This window comes from Bos taurus, chromosome 14, assembly GCF_002263795.3.
Source record: "Bos taurus isolate L1 Dominette 01449 registration number 42190680 breed Hereford chromosome 14, ARS-UCD2.0, whole genome shotgun sequence".
Taxonomy (NCBI): domain Eukaryota; kingdom Metazoa; phylum Chordata; class Mammalia; order Artiodactyla; family Bovidae; genus Bos; species Bos taurus.
In genome coordinates, this window is record NC_037341.1 from 47,594,490 (window position 1) to 47,617,142 (window position 22,653).

A 22,653-nucleotide genomic window follows, 5' to 3' on the forward strand; every position below is an offset into this window, starting at 1 on the left:
CTCTGGTTTGTGAGTTCTCTCTTCTAGTTTGGTTGGCTAGTTAAGCTTTTCAGAAACGCAGTTTATTTCACATTTCTACCTGCACACAGGATAGAGAAGGTTGAGGTACTTCATAGGCCTGAAAGTTCCAGAGACAGTTCTTAAATTGCTTCTTAACTCTGAACTTCAAATTGCCACTTTCATTAGAGGAATCTTGGGTGGTAACTTCATAGACATATATTTACCAAGTAAAATAACCTTGACACTTCTCTTAGAAATACTGCTGATTATAAAAGTCATGGCAAACCTTTTCTGAAAGGATTTTATTAATATATTGACTCATAATTCATCAACAAAAACGATGTGAAATTATTAGTTTTAACTTATGCAGTAGTATCTGTGTCTGCCAGCAGATTGGGTTTCTTACTGGTGTAACAGTACTTTTAGCAGAAGCCTGAGAGTGTATTCCTGCTGCCCTCCTGTTCGTCTATCTTTAGGCCCTTTTGTACCCTTAGAATACAACTTGTATATTTTATGAAAAGCAAATATTAGTATTCTTTGAAACTAGTATTTTTTTAATCTCAGTTTTATTTATTTATTTTACTTTACAATATTGTATTGGTTTTGCTGTACATTGACGTGAATCCGCCATGAGTGTACATGTGTTCCCTATCCTGAACCCCTCTCCCACCTCCGTCCCCATCCCATCCCTCTGAGTCATCCCAGTGCACCTGGACTGGCGATTCGTTTCACATGTGATAATTTACATGTTTCAATGCCATTCTCCCATATCATCCCGCCATCGCCTTCTCCCACAGAGTCCAAAAGATTGTTCTATACATCTGTGTCTCTTTTGCTAAACTAGTATTTAAAATCATAGTTAACACATACTCTCTTCACTCAGGTCTTCACAGGGCTGAGTGCTTATTCATCAGCCCTCGGCGGAGGTGTCATCTGAGAGAGGCCTTTACCAGATCGCCCCAGCTTAACAGCACATTTCTCTGTCTTTTTCTTAGTGCTTTAAACAATCTATAAGCACATTAACTTTCTTAATTTTCGTTTTAAAATAGTGGTTCTTAAAGTGTGAACCCCCAGCACTCTCTGAGGTTTAAACTATTTTTGTAATAATGAGTAAACATTATTCATCTTTTTTACTCTCATTCTTTCATGAATGTCTAATGGAGGTTTTCAGATGCTCCATTATGTGTTATATAAGAGATTGAATGCAGAAGCAGAATGAGAAATCCAGTTGTCTTTTATTAAAGTAGACATTAATAGAATTTACAAAACTATGAACACTGTCATTCTTTTATCCTGATTAAAATTTCTTTTTGAAAAGGTAAATGGTTTACAGAAGTGTGAAAATGTCGTAATTTAAGTTAGTGTCTGATGCATTTTTTTAAGTGAATAAAGTATTTTGAACATTTTTTTGGTTTGAATTTCAGTATGAAATATCAATGTAAAAGTTCTTTGAGGTCCACAATAATTTTTGAGTGTTAAAAGGGCCCTTTGACCAAAAAATTTGAGAACTGGTGTTCTTAAAATAAAAGTCCCATGGAAGTAAAGACCTTATGTATTTGATTTGGTTTCATATTCATAGGGCCTGGCAGAGGTAAAACTGGCCTGTGGAAATCACTGAAGTATCTGGGTGAACAGATTATGAATGAATGAAAGAAAATGACAATTGTAGAATTCTGGTGATTCTCTGCAGGGCTTTCAAGTTTTTCTATAGTAACTGGTTTTTGTAGACATCATATTTGATAGAAAATTACTCCAGTTCATCAGAAAGCATAATCTTTATTTTGGCCAGGTTTAATTGTTCCCTGATATGGAACTGAAAGTTTTTGATGTGATTTTGGTTAGAGATTCTGTTAAATGTTCCTTTTCTAGGAAGGATGGAAGATTTTACCCATCATGCTTATTAACTAACTCAAAGTTTAAGTTGATTGACTTCTAGTATAATTTATTTGGATATTTTAGATTGTTATTTATATTTTATCTTATAAAATACTTTCTGTATTTTATAATAAATACAGAATACTTTATAATAAAAATATTTTCTGTTATGGAAGTTAAATCCTTTGTTGCTTTTAGCCTTTGGACAAAGTTAGGTTTTCATTTTTTTTTTAATGCCAGACACTTAAATAGTATTTTGTTCATTGTAGATTACAGATAGTCTGTTTTGCTTTTTCAGATTGCCCACACTGAATAATAAATGATAGTAAGGAAAAAAAAAATTTATTCCTTTCAGGTATTTTCAGCAGACAGGAAATCTGTTTACTGTCCTGCAAGTTGGAATTCTTTACTAAGATTTGCCCATCCTGAGAAGATGCAGACTTCAGAAAGCTAGGAGACGGTTCTAAAGACTGCTGACCTATTCCAAGAACAACACTGATTGTGTAGGTCACATCAGGGAAGTTATTTATAAGCATTTAGACCCAGAATATGACAGTGTTAGGGAGGTGTAGAAGAATTTGGTAATTTCAGATTCTGCTGGTTAGTTTGTTTCTGCCCCTTAGGGCATAATTTATAGAAGACTTTTCATTTACCCACTGATAAAAAGGATAAAGTAACCTGGCCGGCACAAGTTCATAAGTAGTTGTAGATTAGGGGGTCAAGCTATAAAGAATAAGTCTTAACTCTGATAGGGCACTTGGGTGCTTCTCAGTTGGACTGCTCACTTTATCTTTCCTCTCATTTCTTTACTGTGGAGATCCTTCCAATTAGGGCTTAAGTTTCTCTTTATGCTTTTGTAAATAAAAGGTTCATTCTTGGGTCTGTATTTCTCAGTGTACCCGGTTTTTAGCAACACAAGGAGTCTTAAACAAAGAAGGAGACTTGTGGTTTATAATCATTTGAATTCATTGTAATCACCTGAGGTGTTAGAACAGAAACAAAGGCTGGTCCATGCTACCTCATTAAAAATTAGAATGAAGTAGGATGTTAGGCGGAGAAGGCAATGGCACCCCACACCAGTACTCTTGCCTGGCAAATCCCATGGATGGGGGAGCCTGGCGGGCTGCCGTCTCTGGGGTCTCACAGAGTCGGACATGACTGAAGCGACTTAGCAGCAGCAGCAGGATGTTAGAATCACCTGGAGAATATGAAAATGAAAATAGAAACCACCCCCCCCCCAAAAAAAAGAAATCCCACATCCCCCCAAACCCTAAAATACAGGATAAGGAGCCCCAGGCCAGGTTAATTACCTCTGATTTTCAGAGATTGGGTTTCAGGCATCTGTATTTTTTAAAATACTGATGGCTGTAATATGTCACCAGAGTAAAGACCTCTCTTCACTTATTTAAAAAAACTCCCCTGGTCATTTTGATAAGCTAGGAACAAATGATATAGAGCTCCTGAGCATGCGGGATCATTTGTGACACTTATAAACAAAATAGAAGAGTATGCTTTTGTTTGGAGAGCTATTAAACTCCCATGTATCTTGTTTTTAAGAATAGGGAGCATGACATCAATAAGCAGGGTTAATTAAAAGTCTGTCAGCACTGTTTTGTGGACAGAAGCATATGAGTGGTTAGGGGGAGAGAAAATGAAAGGCCAGTAAGCAGGACTAGAGCAGGACTTGTGTGGTGGAACATTCCCATCTTGTGGCTTAGTGAGGACAGTGCCGCTGAAGTACAGAGCTGAACCTCACTTAGTTATGGAAGGATTTACACAACCAGTGGCAGTTGTTCATGCTATTAGACGTCTCGTGATTAGGGCACAAAAAATGTGACCACTAGCACCATTCCGTCAGTCTTTTTGCTGCCTGTCCCTGTAAACCCTTCACTGAACTTTTTTACTCCATGTAGTAACCCTGTTTCTACAACTTTGTTATGGAGACTTCTTCTGGAGCTGTTGCCACCACATTCTGTTTCAGCTCTGTTACAAAAAACCTATTTGAAGCCTCAAGTTACTCAGTTATTGTGAAGTAATTAAATATACCTTGGTGTCGGAAGTCAGATCTCACCTCCCTGCTATAATAAATCTATGTCAGATTATCTGTTTCCTCTTCTGTAAAATGGGACTATAATATTACTGACTCTTTAGAGGGATTGTGAGGATTTAATGAGTAACCGCATTTGAGGCACTTAGTGGAGTGCTTTTGACAAAAGTGATAGACCGGTATTTACCATTCATTCCTTTAGCAGATACATATTGAGTATCTAGACCATGAGCAGTACATGGATTCTGTCTTACTCATAAATACCGATAATCTATGGAATGTTTTTCTAGATACAGTAAGTTCTTCATTATTTGTATAAAGTAGCAGAAGCCTATGTGTCCATGGGTTGCTTCTGCTCAGGAATTTCCTTCTGACATCTAAATGTCCTCTGAAGTTTGTAATGCAATTCCACTACTTTTTTTTGAACTAAAGAATTGAGATGTTAGTGTGTATGCGGGAAATAGGAAGGCTATAAAATGTCAAAATGAAGAATGAGTTTGCTTAGTTTTGTTAAAAGTTTTTTGTTTTCTGAATGCTTTATTATATTCGACTTTATTAAATTGGCAAGATCATAAATGTTAGAGTTGGAAATTATTTTAATGATCACCAGGACTTTCCTATGGCTTTCTGTTTTGGTCACCCAGAAATGCTAGAGAGAATTCATCCTTAAAATGGATACCCTGTTTCCTGAAACTCACCTGTGGTCCTTACTTTGCTTTTCAAAGTAAGACACATCCTCTGCTGCCTCACTGTTTGGACAGTGCCCTTTGTGATTGTCCCCAGCCTGTAGAGAGAGTTTAATTCATTGAACTGGTTCTCATCACAGGGTTTTAAACTTTCTCTCTGATAATTAGTCCTTTAGGGGGTACACTTATTCGTGTTGATTGTCTTTAGCCAATCTGCTTTTTCCATTACTCAGGTGAATACTGTTACTGGTAGCTTTTCTCTTGGTCATTGTAGAGAACTGGCTGTAGCAGGTCAGTGATGCAGGAAAGAGCGGGATAATAATTTCTCTTACTTGGAGGACTGCGCTTCTGTGGATACTATATAAATTGCACTGATTCTTGGGGCAGGCATACCAGGCTGCCATGCTGTTCCATTACTTTGCTCTCAACCCCTTCCCAGTTTACTTTGTTTAAAGTAAGACGGTGTTTCAGTATAAGCTATTTTTGAACTATGCTAATTCATTTTTAAAGATAATAATTGTTTTTTCTCACTTCTATTTTCTTTATAAAGGGAAATAAAGTTATTTTGGTCTGGCTTTTGGTGAAATTATGCTGGGCCCTAGTCATCAGTACTCCGTTTCCCACATGTAGGAATCAGCTGTTAGGAATCAGTTGGTGCAGAGATATACACTGAGCTCAGATATCTTCTAGCATCTCTCATTTACTTTGATTTCAGCTGTGGTTCATTAATAGGGTTCAGTATTCAGGAAACTAGGTAACCTGGGCAAGCCGATAGGTGTGTTTGTAATAACTCTTTATCAGTTTTGTTTAGCCCTTCTTAGTCACCGATGTTTCTTTTATTTTTTAATTGTGAAAATGGTTGTTGTTGGTAGAGTTAAGTTGAATGGGAATTAAACAGTTTTCTTTTTATTGATAAAGTCAATAATATTGATTATTGAGCATTATTTCAGGGCAGATCCTGTGTGACATCTTTACTGTACAGTTTTCTCATTTTTAATAGTCTTAAGTAATGCTGTGAAACGGTTCCATTTTGCAAGTCAGAAATCTAGGACTTGGGAAGATTAAATAGTTTTCCCAAGGTCACAGCTAATAAATGCTAGAGCTGGAAACCATTCTTCCTCTTCCTGCATGACCCCTAGAGCCTATTTTTGTGCCTTTCAAGAAATGGAGAGGTCTTTTATACAGAAATGTGTAAGGCTTATGCACGTTCTCCACTTCACAGTGTTGAAGGTCTGCCAGTCTAGTTGGTGTCCTTCTGTGTTGAGCTCTTCCCTGCTGACTGCTTGCTGTTCTTAGGTCTGGATCTTAAACTGGTGTAAAGTCTTTCTGAGTCCATTCATCACAGAGTCTTTGCTTCATGTCTGTTCCTAACTCATGGTTTTAATAATTAAGCTGCTGATATGAGTGAGAATCATCTTGTTAAAATATGCCCATAAGCTTTGGAGTTTAAATCTTGGTTCTGCCATTTCCTGGATGTGTGATCTTTAGCCATTTACTCAACTTTTCTTTGCTTCAGCTTTCTTATTTGTAAAATGAGTATAATATAGTGCTTTCTCCTAAGGTAGTTACGAGGATTACATGATTGATAATACAGGTATAATAATTAGAATACTGCCTGGTACATGATGTTCAATAATTGTAACCTGTATTATTAACTGGTTACTGATGATTTATTTCTATCAATAATATACTTGTTTTAAGTTAAACACTAATCAGTAAAACTCTAATTCCCATTTTGTTATTAGACTTATTTTTCCCTCTGATAGCTTTCCACTGTATTTTAGACTGTATTACCCTTTAGTCTCAGGCCATATCCTTGTACTGAATAATACAGACTACTACTGTTAATAATACTATGTGCCAAGCACTGTTCAAAGCCCATTAATATATTAAGAGACTCATGTTGTAGGAATTATTATTGATTATGACTGTTACTGTGAACTTTTAATTGCCTATTCAGTCATGTAGTGTACCTCTTCATTTTAATGGGAATATTAAACGAGAGAGTAAATAGAAGAGCTGGCTATTCCATTAGAGGTTATTTGGTATATCCTTATTGTTGAGAAAAATTAGGTAGTGCTGGTGCCTGGGCTGTCGTTATGTTCTCTGTTACCAAGCAAGTTCTTGGATACATGTTCCTGTTGTTGCTTCCTCTGATTAATGAGATGCTCTGTCCAGGAACCGTCTTGAGGTGTTGAGAGTATGTCAGAGGGTTCTGTATTTAGATGTTCAGATAATTGATATCTTTATCTCTGTGTCTTACTGATATTTTTATCTTTTGTGACAGGATATTGCTGTTAACAAAGGTTAACGGGGTCACTTTCTCTGTAATAGTCTCAGGTTGAAGTGGTAATGTTAGATTCAACTGAAGGAATTCTTGGATGCCAGACCTTTATGCATCTTTGACTTAAAGGTTGTGAGTGTTCTACATGGACTTTTTTAGAATATAATTTTATTTTTAATTTATTTTTGGCTGTGCTGGGTCTTTGTTGCTGCACGGACCCTTCTCTAGTTGTGGTGAGTGGGGGTTACTCTCTAGTTGTGGTATGGGAGCTTCTCATCGCAGTGGCTTCTTCTGTTGCACAGTACAGGCTTTAGGGCACGCAGGCTTCAGTAGTTGTGGCTCTCCAGCTTAGTTGCTCCATGGCATGTGGGCTCTTTCTGGATCAGGGATCGAACCTGGGTCTCCTGCATAGGCAGGCAGATTCTTTACCACTGAACCACCAGGGAAGTCCACATGGACATTTTTGACACATCTTCAAATTCTAAGAGTTTCAGGTGTACATTTAGACTATGTAAGATTTTTTTTATGTAAGGGTAAAGGAAATGGTTTGTAAGAAATTTGGTCAGTTCTGTCATATAATTGTGGGTTCATCAGTATAGTTTTATTTTGTCTTTGAAATAAAGGAAGTGTAAACTATAAGAGTGATATTTAAACTTCTATTTTTTTCTTTTAGGTGGTATTAAAGATTATCAAACATTACCAGGAAGAAGGACAAGGAACTGAGGTGGTTCAAGGAGTGCTTTTGGGCCTTGTTGTAGAAGATCGACTTGAGATTACCAACTGTTTTCCTTTCCCTCAGCACACTGAAGATGATGCTGACTTTGATGAAGGTAAGGGTACTCACACAAATGGTTATTGATCCAGTGTTCACCATAACCTTTCATAATTGTTACCAGGAGTTCATCAGAGTAACCTAGTTCTCAGTCTCTTGAAAAAGATTCTACAGATTCTCTGAAATGAAGTTATATTATCAAAAACTTGATTAGTTTGGCCTTTAGTTATTCGGGATTTGTGATTCTGATAATTTGGATAGGAGCTGTGCTGATTTCTCATTGTGAAAGCAGCTTACCAATTACAGTCTGAAGGACAGAAATCGTCGCTTTGTCCCACACCCATTTCCTTCTGTAGTTTTTTGACTTACTGTTTAAGAAGAGATGAGTTGTCTACTTGAGAAAGAAGATACTCCTTAAGCATTTCAGAATGTTTGTGCTGCAGGTGTAATTGCTTTGTTAGCAAAGGCCAATAGTAGTTAAAAAGATCCTACCAAAGGCCAAGGTCAGCATCCTAAAGGATTTTTTTTTTTTAATCTAGTTGAAAATTAGGTTGTCTGAATTCTCACATTCTTGTCAGCATTTGTTGTCTTGTTGATGATGGCCATTCCGACAGGTGTGAGGCAGTCTCTCATTGTGGTTTTGATTTACATTTTCTTAATATTAGTGATGTTGAGCCCCTCTTCATATGCTTGTTGGCTGCTTTTATGTCTTCTTTAGAAGGTGAAATGTCTTTTCAAGTCCTTTGCTAATTTCTTGGGTTTTGTTGAAGGAGTTCTTTATATATTCTGCATATTTACTCCATATGGTTTGCAGGTATTATCTTTCACACTTTTGGTGTTTCTTTTGTTGCACAGAAGCTTTAATATAATTCAGCTTGTCCATTTTTGCTTCTGTTTCCTATACTTATGGTGTAATCTCCAAGAAATCATTGCCAAGACCAGTATTTTGAAGGTTCTAGTATTACAAAGCTTCTTCCATATATTTTCTTCTAGGAATTATATGGTAGTGCTGTACTCTTTTGATTATTGTTGCTTTGTAATATGTTTTGGAATCAAGAAGTGTGAGTCTCCAAATTTGTTTTTCTTTCTCAACATTATTTTGGCTATTAGGGTCCTTTGAGATTCCATAAGAATTTTAAATAGTTTTTTTCCTATTTCTGCAAGAAAAAAAGAAATGCCATTGGTATTTTGATAGGGATTGTATTGAATCTGTAGATCACATCGGGTATTATGGACAGCATAACGGTATTAAATCTTCCAGTTCATGAATACTTGATGGATGTCTTTTCCTTTTGTTTTGTCTTTCAGCACTGTTTTGTAATTTCCAGCATACACGTGTTTTGCTGCATTGGTTAAGTTTGTTCCTAAGTATATTATTCTTTTTGATGCTATTGTAAATGTGATTGTTTTTTAAATTCCTTTCATTCATTGATCACTTTTAACTTTGGTAAAATGTTATCTCATTTGACTTCATGTCCTCATAGTACCTTGAACGTGTAGTAACACAAAGTATATTCTTAATGAGATTGATACCTTGATATTGCAGTTTGGTCTGCACATCTTTTTTTAATTGAAGTAGTACTTTTAGAAACTAACCAAGGCTGTTTTATTCTAGGCACTTAAGTATTCGAATTTTTTTAAAAACTTTTTTTTTCATCTTAAGCCAGCCAGAGTCTCCCTGTTTCATTTGAACGGCTATAATATGCCTATTAAATGTGTGTAAAACACAAGATTATGGTTGGGATTTCTCTTCAGTCTATTCTGGCAGTATTTGGATATCTCTATTCCCAAAGAGTCGGACACGACTGAGTGACTGAACTGAACTGAACTGATAGGCTTCTTAGTTAGGCTTCTTTAGTTTTGACAGATATTTTTAATCCTTTATTAATAGATTTCAGGAACTAAAAAGCCTCTTGATGAAAGTGAAAGAAGAGAGTGAAAAAATTGGCTTAAAGCTCAACATTCAGAAAACTAAGATCATGGCATCTGGTCCCCTCACTTCATGGGCAGTAGATGGGGAAACAGTGTCAGACTTTATTTTTCTGGGCTCCAAAATCACTGCAGATGGTGACTGCAGCCATGAAATTAAAAGACGCTTACTCCTTGGAAGGAAAGTTATGACCAACCTAGATAGCATATTCAAAAGCAGAGACGTTACTTTGCCAACAAAGTCCGTCCAGTCAAGGCTATGGTTTTTCTTGTGGTCATGTGTGAATGTGAGAATTGGACTGTGAAGAAAGCTGAGTGCCGAAGAATTGATGCTTTTGAACTGTGGTGCTGGAGAAGACTCTTGCGAGTCCCTTGGACTACAAGGAGATCCAACCAGTCCATCCTAAAGGAGACCAGTCCTGGGTGTTCATTGGAAGGACTGATGCTGAGGCTGAAACTCCAATACTTTGGCCAGCTGAAGCGAAGAGTTGACTCATTGGAAAAGACCCTAATGCTCGGAGGGATTGGGGGCAGGAGGGGAAGGGGACGACAGAGGATGAGGTGGCTGGATGGCATCACCGACTCAATGCACATGAGTTTGGGTGAACTCCGGGAGTTGGTGATGGACAGGGAGGCCTGGCGTGTTGTGATTCATGGGGTCGCAAAGAGTGTCGGCCATGACTGAGCGACTGAACTGATTCCCATATTCACCACCCTATCTAGAGATGCACAGTTATAATTCAGTAATAAGTATTTTAGATTGGAAGACCATGGCTTGCTAGCATACTTTCTTTGATTTATAAGTGAGCCTAAGAGGTTCATTTGAAGTGAATTATTCAGTTTCTCTGTTAGTGGCACAGTTGGAAGCAGAATCCATTCCTGGATAGTTTACATTGTCTCGTGGTTTTCTCAAGTAGTTAATTTTGTTTTATAAAATCCTCAGTTTATTTGTTAATGAATTCTTCTTGGCTGCACTGGGTCTTCATTGCTGTGTGTGAGCTTTCTCTGGTTACACAGAGTGGTTGTAGTGTGCAGGCTGCTCATTGTGGTGGCTTCTCTTGTTGCAGAGCATGGGTTCTAGAGCACAGGCTCAGTGGTTGCGACCCCGTGGCATGTGGAATCTTACCAGACCAGGGATTGTACCTGTGTTCCCTGCATTGGCAGGCGAATTCTTAACCCCTGGACCACTAGGGAAGTCCTAAAATACTTAATTTGAATTGTGAGCAAGAAATAATGTTTAGTGCAATTATGGTAGATGAACCGACCAAAGATCTTGATCATTGGATGCTAACTTCTCTTATGGACTTGAGATAATTGGCCTGTGTGCCTTTTCATTAACATATGCTTTAAGAAGCTCATTTAAAAATAACACTGAGGTAGCAACAGACTTCAATTTAGCATTAAATAATAAAAAATACTACAGGACATTGTTTGCTGTGTATTAAATGTGCATTTTCCATAATCATTTACTCTGCATAGTTGAAGGCTTTATTCATTCCATTTTCCAGGTGAGGAAAGCTAATTTGGAAACTAGTAGGACTTGCCATTTTTCTTACATATGTGAAAAATCTAAGGCAGTGCCCAGTATTTCTTCTTGAGTTTTAGATTCTCTCATTTAATCTGTTTATTTATCTTAATGAACATTAGTATGCAGTCACCATTAGATTTTTATCAAACTTGATAAAGGCTAATTTTTTCCGTTACAGTTGTGCATGTTTATTGTTTTAAATCATGCTAAAGGCCTATTGTTTTGCTTACTGCTTTTCTGTTGCTTTATGGTTGCTAAAACTCATGTTTGTTCAGGGAAGGATCTTTTGCTCTGACTTTCACCCTAAGGAAGTAAAGCACTCACCAAACATTTAATAATTTTAGTGATTACATATTTTGAATTGCGTTGTCGTGTGTTTTTTTTTGTTTTTTGGTTTTTTTTTTTGGTTTGTTATTGTGCCCAGTGTAAACTAGAGATTCTGTGATCTGTGGGCCTGCTTTTTGTATATGAAATTTTTTTTGAAATTTTTATTTTGTATTGGACTATAGCCAACAGAGGATGAAAAGTCTGGATGGTATCACGGACTCGATGGACGTGAGTCTGAGTGAACTCTGGGAGTTGGTGATGGACAGGGAAGCCTGGCGTGCTGCGATTCATGGGGTCGCAAAGAGTCGGACACGACTGAGCGACTGAACTGAACTGAACTGATAGCCGATTAACAATGTTGTAGTAGTTTAAAGGGGACAGTAGATGGACTCAGCCATACATATACATGTATTCATTCTCCCCCAGACTCCCCTGCCATCCCGGTTGTAATGTTTCTTTGGAACACTGCCGTGCCCATTCACTTGTGTATTTTCTGTGGCTGTGTTACTGCTACAGCGGCTTAGTTGAGTAGTTGTGACAGAGATCATACGGGTACCTGGCCTGAATTTTTTTTTTTTTACTGTCTAGTTCTTTAAGAAAAACTGACCATTTCTTTTTTATATATATCTTTTTCTTATTCTTTTCCCACTCATAAAGTTAAATAGTTCTTTTTATCATGAATTGATGGCTTTTTGTTTATTTCTTTTAGATGTTGCCCTTGACGCTGACAATCAGTCTAGACTGTTTGTGGGCACAATAATGAAAATGCTGGTATTATCGGGTATTTTGCTGGTGCACCTAGAAATATCAGAATGGTAGTTTTGCTTTAATTTTACTGCATTTTTCCTTTAAAAAAAAAAAAAACTCACACATTGAATTACTGATATTTGGGAGAACTGTTTGTAGATAATGGACTTCCTTGATGACTCAATGGTAAAGAATTTGCATGCAATGCAGGAGACACAGGGAACGCTGTTTTGATCCCTGCATAGGGAATATCCCCTGGAGGAGGAAGTGGCAACCCACTTCAGTGTTCTTGCTTAAAAAATCCTGTGGACAGAGGAAGCTGGCGGGTTACAGTCTGTGGGGTTGCAAAGAGTCAGTCACACACACTTTGACTGAGCTCACAACATGCATCTGTAGGTAGTAGGAAAGGAAGGCTTTCACTTATGGTTGTAGATTTGTGACCAGGCATTGTGGAAAGACAGTGGTATGAGGCCAGAAAACTCAGGTGGAAATCTCAGCTCTATAGTTAGGATCTGTGTGACTCTGAATAACTCACTTCTGAACCTGTTTTTATCTGATTGATCAAGCACATATTAATTGCTCACTAACTGAATACTCGGAACATAGCTGAAGGAGAATTTGCATTTGAGGTTAACATTTTGGGTAGTGCTATAGTGGATTTATGTTACAATAAGGTGATTCAGAAAATAAGAAACTGTTGGCGTGAAGTTTCACTCTTTTTTTTTTGGCATATGTGATAACTCTCATTTGAATGGTTTAAATCTTGATACACTTTTATGTTACAGAATTTACTTTCTAGAGAGATAATGTGCTCATATTAGAGAATATATGATTTTTTAAAAATTAAGTAGGAAAACTCATATTAAAATTCCCATTAGGGGGCACTATTATCAAGCTTAGGAGAACTAGAGACTAATTTGTTTTCTCAGACACGCAACCCGAGGCTTGCTAAAAGGGAAAAATATTTTCATCTGATAAGATTCAGATACTTTTTATACAATCAAATTCCTTAAATATGGTTATAAAGTGCAATGAATTAAACACAGATCCAATAACTCACTGTCTTGTTTTTCAGTCAACTAAATCAATATAATATTGCAGGTGATATAAGAAGCTTACTTTATTCTGAATCAGAGCCAAATCCATAATTTTCATATTTAGAATAGACAATTTTGAAAATTTTGCTCCTGTTAAGTCAGTCACAGAGGATGATCCTTGGCCTTCAAATAAGTTTCTTAGAGAAATGAAGCATGAAGACTATTGTGCTACTAAAATGGAGTCAGGGGAGTGAGCTGATGCCTAGCTGAGACTGTACTGACTGTAATTACTGAAGTCATTTCACACAGTGAAGCAGTGTGCACACACACAGAGCTCTTAACCTTTCTGTTTATTTTCAGGCACTTGAAAATTATTTTCTTTTTTGTTACTCAAGTTTAGTGTTAGAGCAAGAAACACTACTTAACACTGTGCCGTACACTATCACTTTATCATCAGGCTTCCAAAAGAAAGGTAGTAGTGTAGCCTTCAACAGACTTTTTAAAGACTAAAGTATGGATTGGCCAAAATGTAATTAAAATGAAATGTAATCACAGTAATTTTTCATGGCATAGGTGTTATTTTGGTATCACTGGATTTGGAGAGAGTGGGTTTGTATAGTTACATTATTTTCCATACTTTCTACCTGGCTAAGCCGCAGTTTACATTGGAGAAAGTCTCTGCTTAATTACTTGCTTCCTGAAGTCTCACCTTCTCCTTTGCTTGCGGCCCACAGGGTGAGGGCAACATGGCTTTAAACCTAGCCGGTGGTTACTGCTTCAGCTGTGTATTGCTTTTGAGTTCAGGAAAGCACTGAGTCAGAACAGAGAAAGCCTTTCATACTTTCTCAGACCGATGGGGACATTCTGTGGAAAGACATGATGTTTAGTTATTATTTTGTATTATCTTCTATCTGTATGAACAGTCAGCGATCACTGTGATCTGTTTGACAAATTTAGTTTTTAAAAAAAACCCATTTCTTTTATTGCTTTATTTTTTCTCCCAAAGAACTTTTCTTGGTAGAAATATTGAAGGTTTATGTAGACCATATTGGAGTGTGTTTTGAAACTTATTGGAGAAGTAGGAGCAAATTTACTTTGTGGCCTCAGATTATTAAGTGGAGGAGGTATGATAAAAATGTTTCAGATATCTTAGGAAAAAATTTCTTTTCAGCTTTTATCCAGCAAATTACATTGAGTGGGTGGTGAAAAAGACACAGATACGAAATCTAGTTACTGCTTTGAAAGATTTTAGGTGGGAGAGACAAGTGTGTAAAGAATTGTGAAATAGAATTGATGTAAGTTTAGAGTGAGAAAAGGAAAAAATGATGGCAACACTCAGATATGAGCTACTCATTCCTTTTGAGTGATGACTTTACAGTTACAGGGGAGGTAAAGTTGATTATCAGTTGCATTTTAAGTAATTTTTAAGGGAGTTATGTCTTCTGAGTTTGTTTAAGTTATTCACATTTTGGGGCCCTCATATATAACACAAGCATCTCTAGAAACAAAGAACAAACTATTTAATATATATTTAATTTGGCATCTTTATTATTCAGAGCTGATTATGTCCCTTGATAGTATTTTTCAAATTTTGTTGCTGATTTTCTATCAGGTAGTGAAGTTGTCTTTGACATCTAGGCTCTTTTAATACATAAAAAGATGCCTGATGGTAGTTGAGTGCTTTGTTTATAGAAACTCAGGACCCTTGCTTCATTTAGCTCTATTTAAAATATTTAATAGGTATTTAAATAGAATGCTTAATAAATCTTAAATATTTAATAAACTATTTCATATATGTGTCATTTTCAATGAAATACTGTATAGTCAGGTAACTGGAGAGACTCTGTCCTCTGACTTATGCCGCAGTTCTCCAGGGTACTGATGCTTGGTGGTTATTCACGGTGGTGTTTTGAAAATGTTAAATCCTTCACACTGAGTGATTTATTGCTGAATATTCAGGGTAATGAACTTTAGATTATTGCTTACTTAAATTATTTTGATCACTCAGAAAGCTACGGTTTGTGATTTGAAACTAACTTAATAACCTTAACCATATTTTATATGTTTAGTTTTTTTGGCTTATTAAGGTGATTAGAATATGAGAAGTAAAATCCAGATATAAAGCCTCAATCCTGATGTTTGTATGCCTTTTTCGTTCTTCCAGTTTGGGTGTCTGCAGATTTTAAAATACAAGAGTAGGAGCAAGGTCTGCTTCTTTTTAAAAGCTTGAAAAATATTTTTTGTGTTTACTTCGTGTTTTAAAATTTAGGATTTTCCCCTCGCTTTTTAAGTGAATTGAGAAACTCCTGTGCGTGGAAGGATATACTATTGAAAATGTGGTCAAGGGAAAAGATTTTTCTGCTTTAAGAAATTAAAGCGCTTTACACTGTACCCTCCCTTGGTCCCTGAAGCGTAAGTGCTATGGTTTGGAGAGAAGCCAAGTAAAACCTGTTCAAATTTTGTGCAGACTTAAAGTAATACTTTAAGATTTGAAAATTACAGGTGGATACAATACTTAAATAGTATTTAAAATTCCTGTTTCCCAAGTCTAAAAATGTAATCCTTAAATTACTATTCCCAGTGGTTTAAATTTTAATTAAATAAAAATAGCCTTACTTTTGAACCACAATGACATTAGGTATAGATATTTGAATTCATTATTAAACTTTAAGATAATAACCATTAAAAATGAACTGTCTGGGCACTAATTAAAATGTCAAAAAGTCACAGTTAGTGTGTAACCAAAGATCCTTGCTATTTCTGTTTTACTAAAAATTGTCCTAATCATCACATTTAAAGCTAGCTTTCTATCTTACCCAGGAGAAGTGTGACCTGGCTTCACTCCCCCAATTCAATGTATTATCTGACCTGCAAGTTTTGTAGATTGATAGATTAATTATAGTTAGGTTTGATGTTTTGGTGCTAATATTGTATTTTGCAAACTGCCCTTTTTATTAAGAGTGAAGTGTTCTGTTTGTTTTGTATTCGTCTCTCTAGGTGAAACTTTCATAGCTCTTGAAACTTTTATCTGTTTGAGATTACTCTCCAAGACTTACCTATTACCAGTTTTAGATTGATCTTTTCATATCTTTATCCCGTTTCAACATGAGGATTATTTGCTGCCTTTTTTTTTAATCAGTAATTTTTACTCAGTACATTTTAGATGCTTTCTAATATTTCTGAAAACAAAGGCAATATTTATTTCGACTTAAGTAACAATATAATGGCTGAGTTTATAATGCAACCCTGCATCGCCCCTCTTTTCACCCTCTGCACATTCACCCTTTGTTTTCTCTAATATTTAACCTACAGACATTTTAATGTACAGACAACCTTTCTCTCCTCCTTGAATGGTGAGAGGATTACAGCTATTTCAGTGGTCTTTGCAGAAATATATCTGTCTTGTTTCTGTTTTGTAGAATTGGATGGGTGAGGACCTTGAGCACATAGTTTTAGGTGGCAGGCTGCTAGTCCCACAGGCAGCAATAATGGTCGTAAGAGTCCCGCAGCAGAGTCCTCGTGGGGGCTTTGGGCTTGGGGCACACGTTAATGACCCCAGCAAGCAGTAAAAGGCGGCAGCAGCAGTTCCTCCGCAAATAGCATTTGTCCTCAAGCTACTGTAGCTTCCAGGCTGCTCTGTTCTCACTTTACCTTCTCCTTTTCTTTTCTTTCTTTATCCCTTTGTTATTCACTCATCAGGTCAGTATTTCAGGGGGAACTATGTGCCAGGCATTTCCAGTGGCCATTTCGTGTCTATACCTGCTAAGGATATTTTCTGAGGTGTTCATTATTTCAAGAACCTAGCTGTTCTGAGCAATGTTTGTGACTTGAAGCATGGGGAGATTTGTTAGCACATTATTTAGTGAAATCAGATTGTTAGTATACTAAGTGAAGATTATGTTGCTATTCAGGTGCAAGTCTCTGGAAGGTTTTTGTGTAGTTGAAGAATAGCTTAGAATTATAAATATGTGTCTGTAAATCTACACATCTATGGATTTGCGATTCAGGGTAATTCCATTATTTTGTAAAATAACATGGTTCCTCAAGATTTGTAAATTACCATGTTTTTCATTTTTGTATTAGAAATATTTTGTATTTATTTTTGATATCACTTGGGTGGGGTTCCCAAATCTTTAGGTAAAACTTCCTCTGTCAATAATTTAATCTATAAACAAAAATACTCAGTTTTAAAAGTCTGTGAGCAAGACTTGCTAAGGTGAATTATTTCTCCTTAATTTAGAAATTTCTTCTTTTCCTCCTCATACCACTCTTACCACCATTCCTACTTTGAAACACAGATAAAATAAAACATTGCAAAGATTCATTATTAGAAGAGGGTGAAGGGTTATATGAAGAGTGGTGACATAACACCTTTGTGGGTATTAGCCATTTTTTCTGACGAATGAATGAGGAATGGGATGGTATTAGACATACTGTGAACTGTTAAAATCACTGTAAGCATGTCTGGGTTACTTCCCTGCTCCTTTAGGAGATGTTTGACATGATTAACCATGAGACTAATGTATTGCTAGAATCCAGATTTGTATTTCTTTGTTTCTTGTCTCCTCATCCTATAGGCAGCTTGATAAAAAATAAGTTGCAGCCAGTTCCACATGTGTGGAAATGGTGTGTGTATACATTTACCGTTATAGCTCTTGGTTGAGAAAAATTTTTGAATCATTTATATACAGACCTTGCAAACGTTCTGAAAGACATAAATTTAGATGGAGTTCTGGTAAAGTTCTGGTTTATTACTAATTGTAATCATGGGTCTCTAGTCTCAGTTTTCACATTTGCAGAGTGGATCACAAGAGGAACTTTTGTGATTGTTTTTGTACACTTTGGAAGCTGAAGCCTAGAGAGGCCCAAGTTTAGAATAAGTGGCTAATCTAGAGGCTGAAATTCCAACCTGCTCATCTATTATGTTAATTCACCACAGTTTAGGAGGGTTTTCCATATTCCCAGTGTTTTGTTGAAATCGTTGTGAGTGAGGGAGAGATAGATGCATGTAGTTGTGACATGTAGGCATGATGTATTTACTTAAAGGCGACTTTTTGGTGTTATCATTACTATTAGCACAGCTGGATTGTTGAATTTAACACTAGATTCAGAAAGTTTCTTAAGTCTGTGCCTGTATACGAGGTATTAAATAAAAATGAAGGGCAATTCTAACCTTCAGGTCAACAGAAAATTAGTGATGGTTGAATATATACAGTCAGCTCAGGCACTCTTAAGCCCATTTCAATGCTAAAAGGACCTAATTAAAAGTATAAATTGATCTGGTTAGGTTAAGGGAGGGAAAATACATTCTTATTAAATGCTGTCAAATGCGGTTACAAACAATAGGTTGAATAGATGGTTTAATTTAACTTTGGAGATCAATCTGTGACTTGACACAGGAAGACTTTCTGGAATACATCGCTTTGTAGATGCCTTAAACAGACAATACTGATAAAGCCTGTCATGTGAATTTCCTTCTTTACTGAGTACACAGTATGCTTAAGTAGTATGCTGTGCAGTGCTTCCAATCTGCTGTGCCTGCCATCTGCGCAAGCAGAGTGAAAGAGAAGAGAGTGTGGAAAGGAAATAGATCTGTGAGTTGTAAGGAATCTGTGTGAACACTGGGTGCCACTCATGAAACGCTGAGTGGTGAGTGGTTTTTCTTTGTACCCAGTACAGCCAGCTGTCTGTAAACCAGAGGCTTGAAACACATTCAGCTGTCAACTTCACCTTTTGGATATTGTGGTACCTATGCTTGAGACCAAGTAGAAAATCCAAAGACAGTAACCATGATCTTGCCACCCTGTTATATTTTTCTCAGTTTTTTTGTGGGGAGGGGGATAGAATCTTTATGCTGCTTTAGGGTTTGACACCATTGTTGAGGTAGATGTAATAATGCTAGCATTTTTACTTTGCCTAAATGGAATCTTTTTGGAAAGAAATTATACTATAAAACAAGTTTCCTGAGAAACATTTAAATACTTTTTTAAAAGGTCAGTAAGACCTATAAATGGGAAAATTGCTTTAAAATCTTACAAGTTGTAGCCATGTGAATGATGGAGAAGTTGTATATGGGTAAGAGGAATTGACTGGCAGAATCTAACCTATATAGCTTTGTCAGTAGGTAAATCTCTTGTTTGAATCTGAGGCTTAGAACTTGTAAAGCCGTTCTTTGCGTATGCATATGGTTACCTTTTTGATGTAAACATAGGAGCCCTTATAAAACTGTGTTAATCATAAGTCATCTGGTACCTCCTTAGGAATTAACATAACCTTATATAGATGACTAATAATACAAAGCCACTGTGGTTTCTGTGGTTTTTACCAGCCATGGCTCTAGTTCTGAAACATTTAAAATGAGACTCGCTCCCTCTTTTAAAAATTTTTTTTGGACAAAGAGCTGTCTTATCAGAAAACTGCAGTAACTTAAGCAGATCCATAACTGGAGGGAATTAATAACAGAAAGTTTTTGTTGACACCAGGAAGTAGATTAAATAGTGCAATTGTGGTAATGAGTACCATATATGATAAGCTTGAGCCACCTGGGTTTTATTAGGCTGCTTGATACTTTGATCACAATATTATTTCAAGGCTTGTCTATTTAAATTGCTAAGGTTTCTTGTCATCTTTGTGATTTAGACCATAATTTCTTTCATTGCAGAGAGATTTTTGAAAAGAAAGGCCCTGGCCAAGCTGAAATTCTGGGGAGGTGCAAGTTCAACAGCTCAGCAATCCTTAGAATGAGAAAAGCTTTTAAACAAAATTAAAAGCTTGAAAGTACAGCAGTTGAGTATCAAGTTCATCTGACTTTGCTTCTCTTTAGATTTTTACTTGGATCGTAATTACACTTTTGTTTATCATATAGTAGTGGGGCACTATAATGCTGTTTGGCATAATTCAGTTAATTATTGTTTGATATAAATACATGCATTTAAAATATATATTTCATGTTTTGAGAATGTGGTACTGCTATTGGTTTCCCTTCAGCTGGTATTAAGTGGTTTTGATGAACATCTTTGAGAATTTATGGAAAGATTTTTTAACTACTTCACCCATAATGAATAAATTATACTAATCACAGAATTTGATAAATTGTCTTGCTTTTTGTCTTTGAACTTGAAAGGTTAAACTTTAGTTAGCCTGTTGATATAGATGAATGAAATTTTTAGTCATTAAAATCAACAGATATTCCTTCTACTAATTTTAGAAATAGTCTTTCACAAGTACCTAATAGTATCTTTGTTAAGTACCATCGTTAAGCAAATGTTTTGGCCTAGGGACATAAATATTCATTTTGATTAGTAAAAAGAAGACAGGGGAGATTTAATAATTTAAGATATTATTGTCCTTAGCATATTAAAAGTGCTGTTTTGAAAGTTTACATGTAAAATGCTTTGTACATTTATTGATGTGCTCATTAATTTTCACTGTCTTGAGTTTTGAGTACTCTTACAACTGTTGTTAGCTTGGCTTGAAGTTTCCATGTCCCAGAATAACTTTTAAGCCTTAAGTGGTTAAAGGCACTTAAGAATATAATGGTCTCCTTTTACTATACCTGATTTGCCCTTGGTATTGAAAGAAGCGTATGGAAGTGTTAATCAATCAACAGCCTTTTTGTTTTCCATGATAAGACAAAGGAAAAACTATTAAAAATAGGAAAATATTTGATCATTGGAAAAATTGCTGACCAAGAGCTTTGTAACATTCTTATTTTAGAAAGTAGGGTAGTGCTTTTAAGTTTTAGAGGTTTGTGACTCATTGATTGAGGAAAGGTGAACTCATAAAATGCAGAGCCATAGATTTAGAAACAAGCAGGTGATACAAGCAGGGAAATATGAGGCCTGTCACTTAGAACAAAGACTTAGTTTGGGGGAATGGTCTGAAATAATAATAGAGTCAGATTATGGAAGACAGAATCCTTGAAAAAAAAGAGGCTTAAACTTGAAGCAGTTGTGTGTCATTCTAGGTTCCCCAGCAGGGGTGTGAGGATATAAAATCTGTCTGTCTATCTTGGTCTAGAAGCAGGAAAAACAGAATGGATAATGGAGGTTTGAGTGAAATGTGGGCAGTAGCAATAAGAGTGAAAAGGTGATACCAGAGAATTGGAAGAAATGGCAAAAGGTTGAGTTCAGGTTTATACACACATTTTGAGGGCTTGACCTCCTGTATCAAATAGCTTTAGTATCTGACATATTCTAGAAGAATTAAATCCTGTTTGTCATCCCTTTTCCTCTTGCATAATTTGTGAAAAGCATCTGTTCTTAGATACTGGTGTGTATCACAGAGCAGGTGGGTAAGACAAATGTGAGCTGTTGATAACCAGCAGGGCATAATAAAAGCTTTACTAAAATATTAAATATTTTTCAATTCAGGGAGCTTTGGGGGGCATTTTGAAAAGTACACATGTTGTTTGGAAGAGTCAGTGTGATATAGCTATGGATTGATATTTTCAGGGCTGTCTTAAGAGAGGATTAAAGCTCCAAGGGACAGAACTATGATCTACTAAAAATAGAAATAAAGAGTAAAGAAGATTTACTTCACTATTCTGACAGAACTGTCCATTCATGGGATGGAATTCTTTAGACAGTCATGTCCTGTCTTGAGAATAGTTTTTACAAGTTGGTAGATTCATTCATTCATTCATTCAAAAGATATTTACTGAGTCCAGCTGTTTCAGGAACTTTGCCAGATATTTAGAGACAACCTAGTGAACACCTAGAGGAGAGAAACATAAGATAGTTAACCAGGTGAAATAATTATACATTGTGTTAAGTAGAGTGGAAGAAATGAACAGATACTTTAGCAGTTGGCACCCCACCTTAAATGGGTCCCTGGTCCTGAGATGTATTCAGCTGTTTGAGAACCAGGACTAGAAGAAAACCAAGTGCAAAGGCCATCTCTGAGGTGGGAATGAGCTTGCCGTTGTCTAGCAACTCTCAGAAAGCTTGGCTATCTGAATAAATCCTGCTGAGTGAGAAATAAGGGGCTCTGTCATTTAGAGCCTTATAGGAATTTGGGTTTTGTTCAGTAAGTAGTAAGAAGTTACTGAACTCAAGAGTCTTAAGTTAATGTAGTTGAGTTAATGACTGTCATGTTCTTTATAATACTGTGACTTAATCTCAGATTTTTCTTCTTGGTGGTGTATTTGAAATATTTATGAAACTTAGCTTGGTGATTGAATGCATTAGTGATAGTGTTCATTCCAAGAAAGTTTATCTGTGGCTACTGGATAACTTTTTTTTTTTAACTTTTTGTTTTGTACAGGAGTATAGCCAATTAACAATGTTGTGATAGTTACAGGTGAACAGGGAAGGGGCTCAGCCATACATGCATGTATCTGTTCTCCGTCAAACTCCCCTCCTATCCAGGCTGCCACATAACACTGAGCAGAGTTCCATATGTTATACAGTAGGTCCTTGTT

General features: G+C 36.3%; 1 protein-coding gene across 1 annotated transcript in view; it reads left to right on the forward strand.

The window, feature by feature from the left end:
* EIF3H (eukaryotic translation initiation factor 3 subunit H) overlaps nt 1-22,653 on the forward strand; it is a 97,278-nt gene that overhangs the window by 22,332 nt on the left and 52,293 nt on the right. Inside the window, exon 2 of the mRNA NM_001025322.2 lies at nt 7,566-7,722. Within this exon, the coding sequence (NP_001020493.1) occupies nt 7,566-7,722 (157 nt within the window). The remainder of the gene's footprint in view (nt 1-7,565; nt 7,723-22,653) is intronic.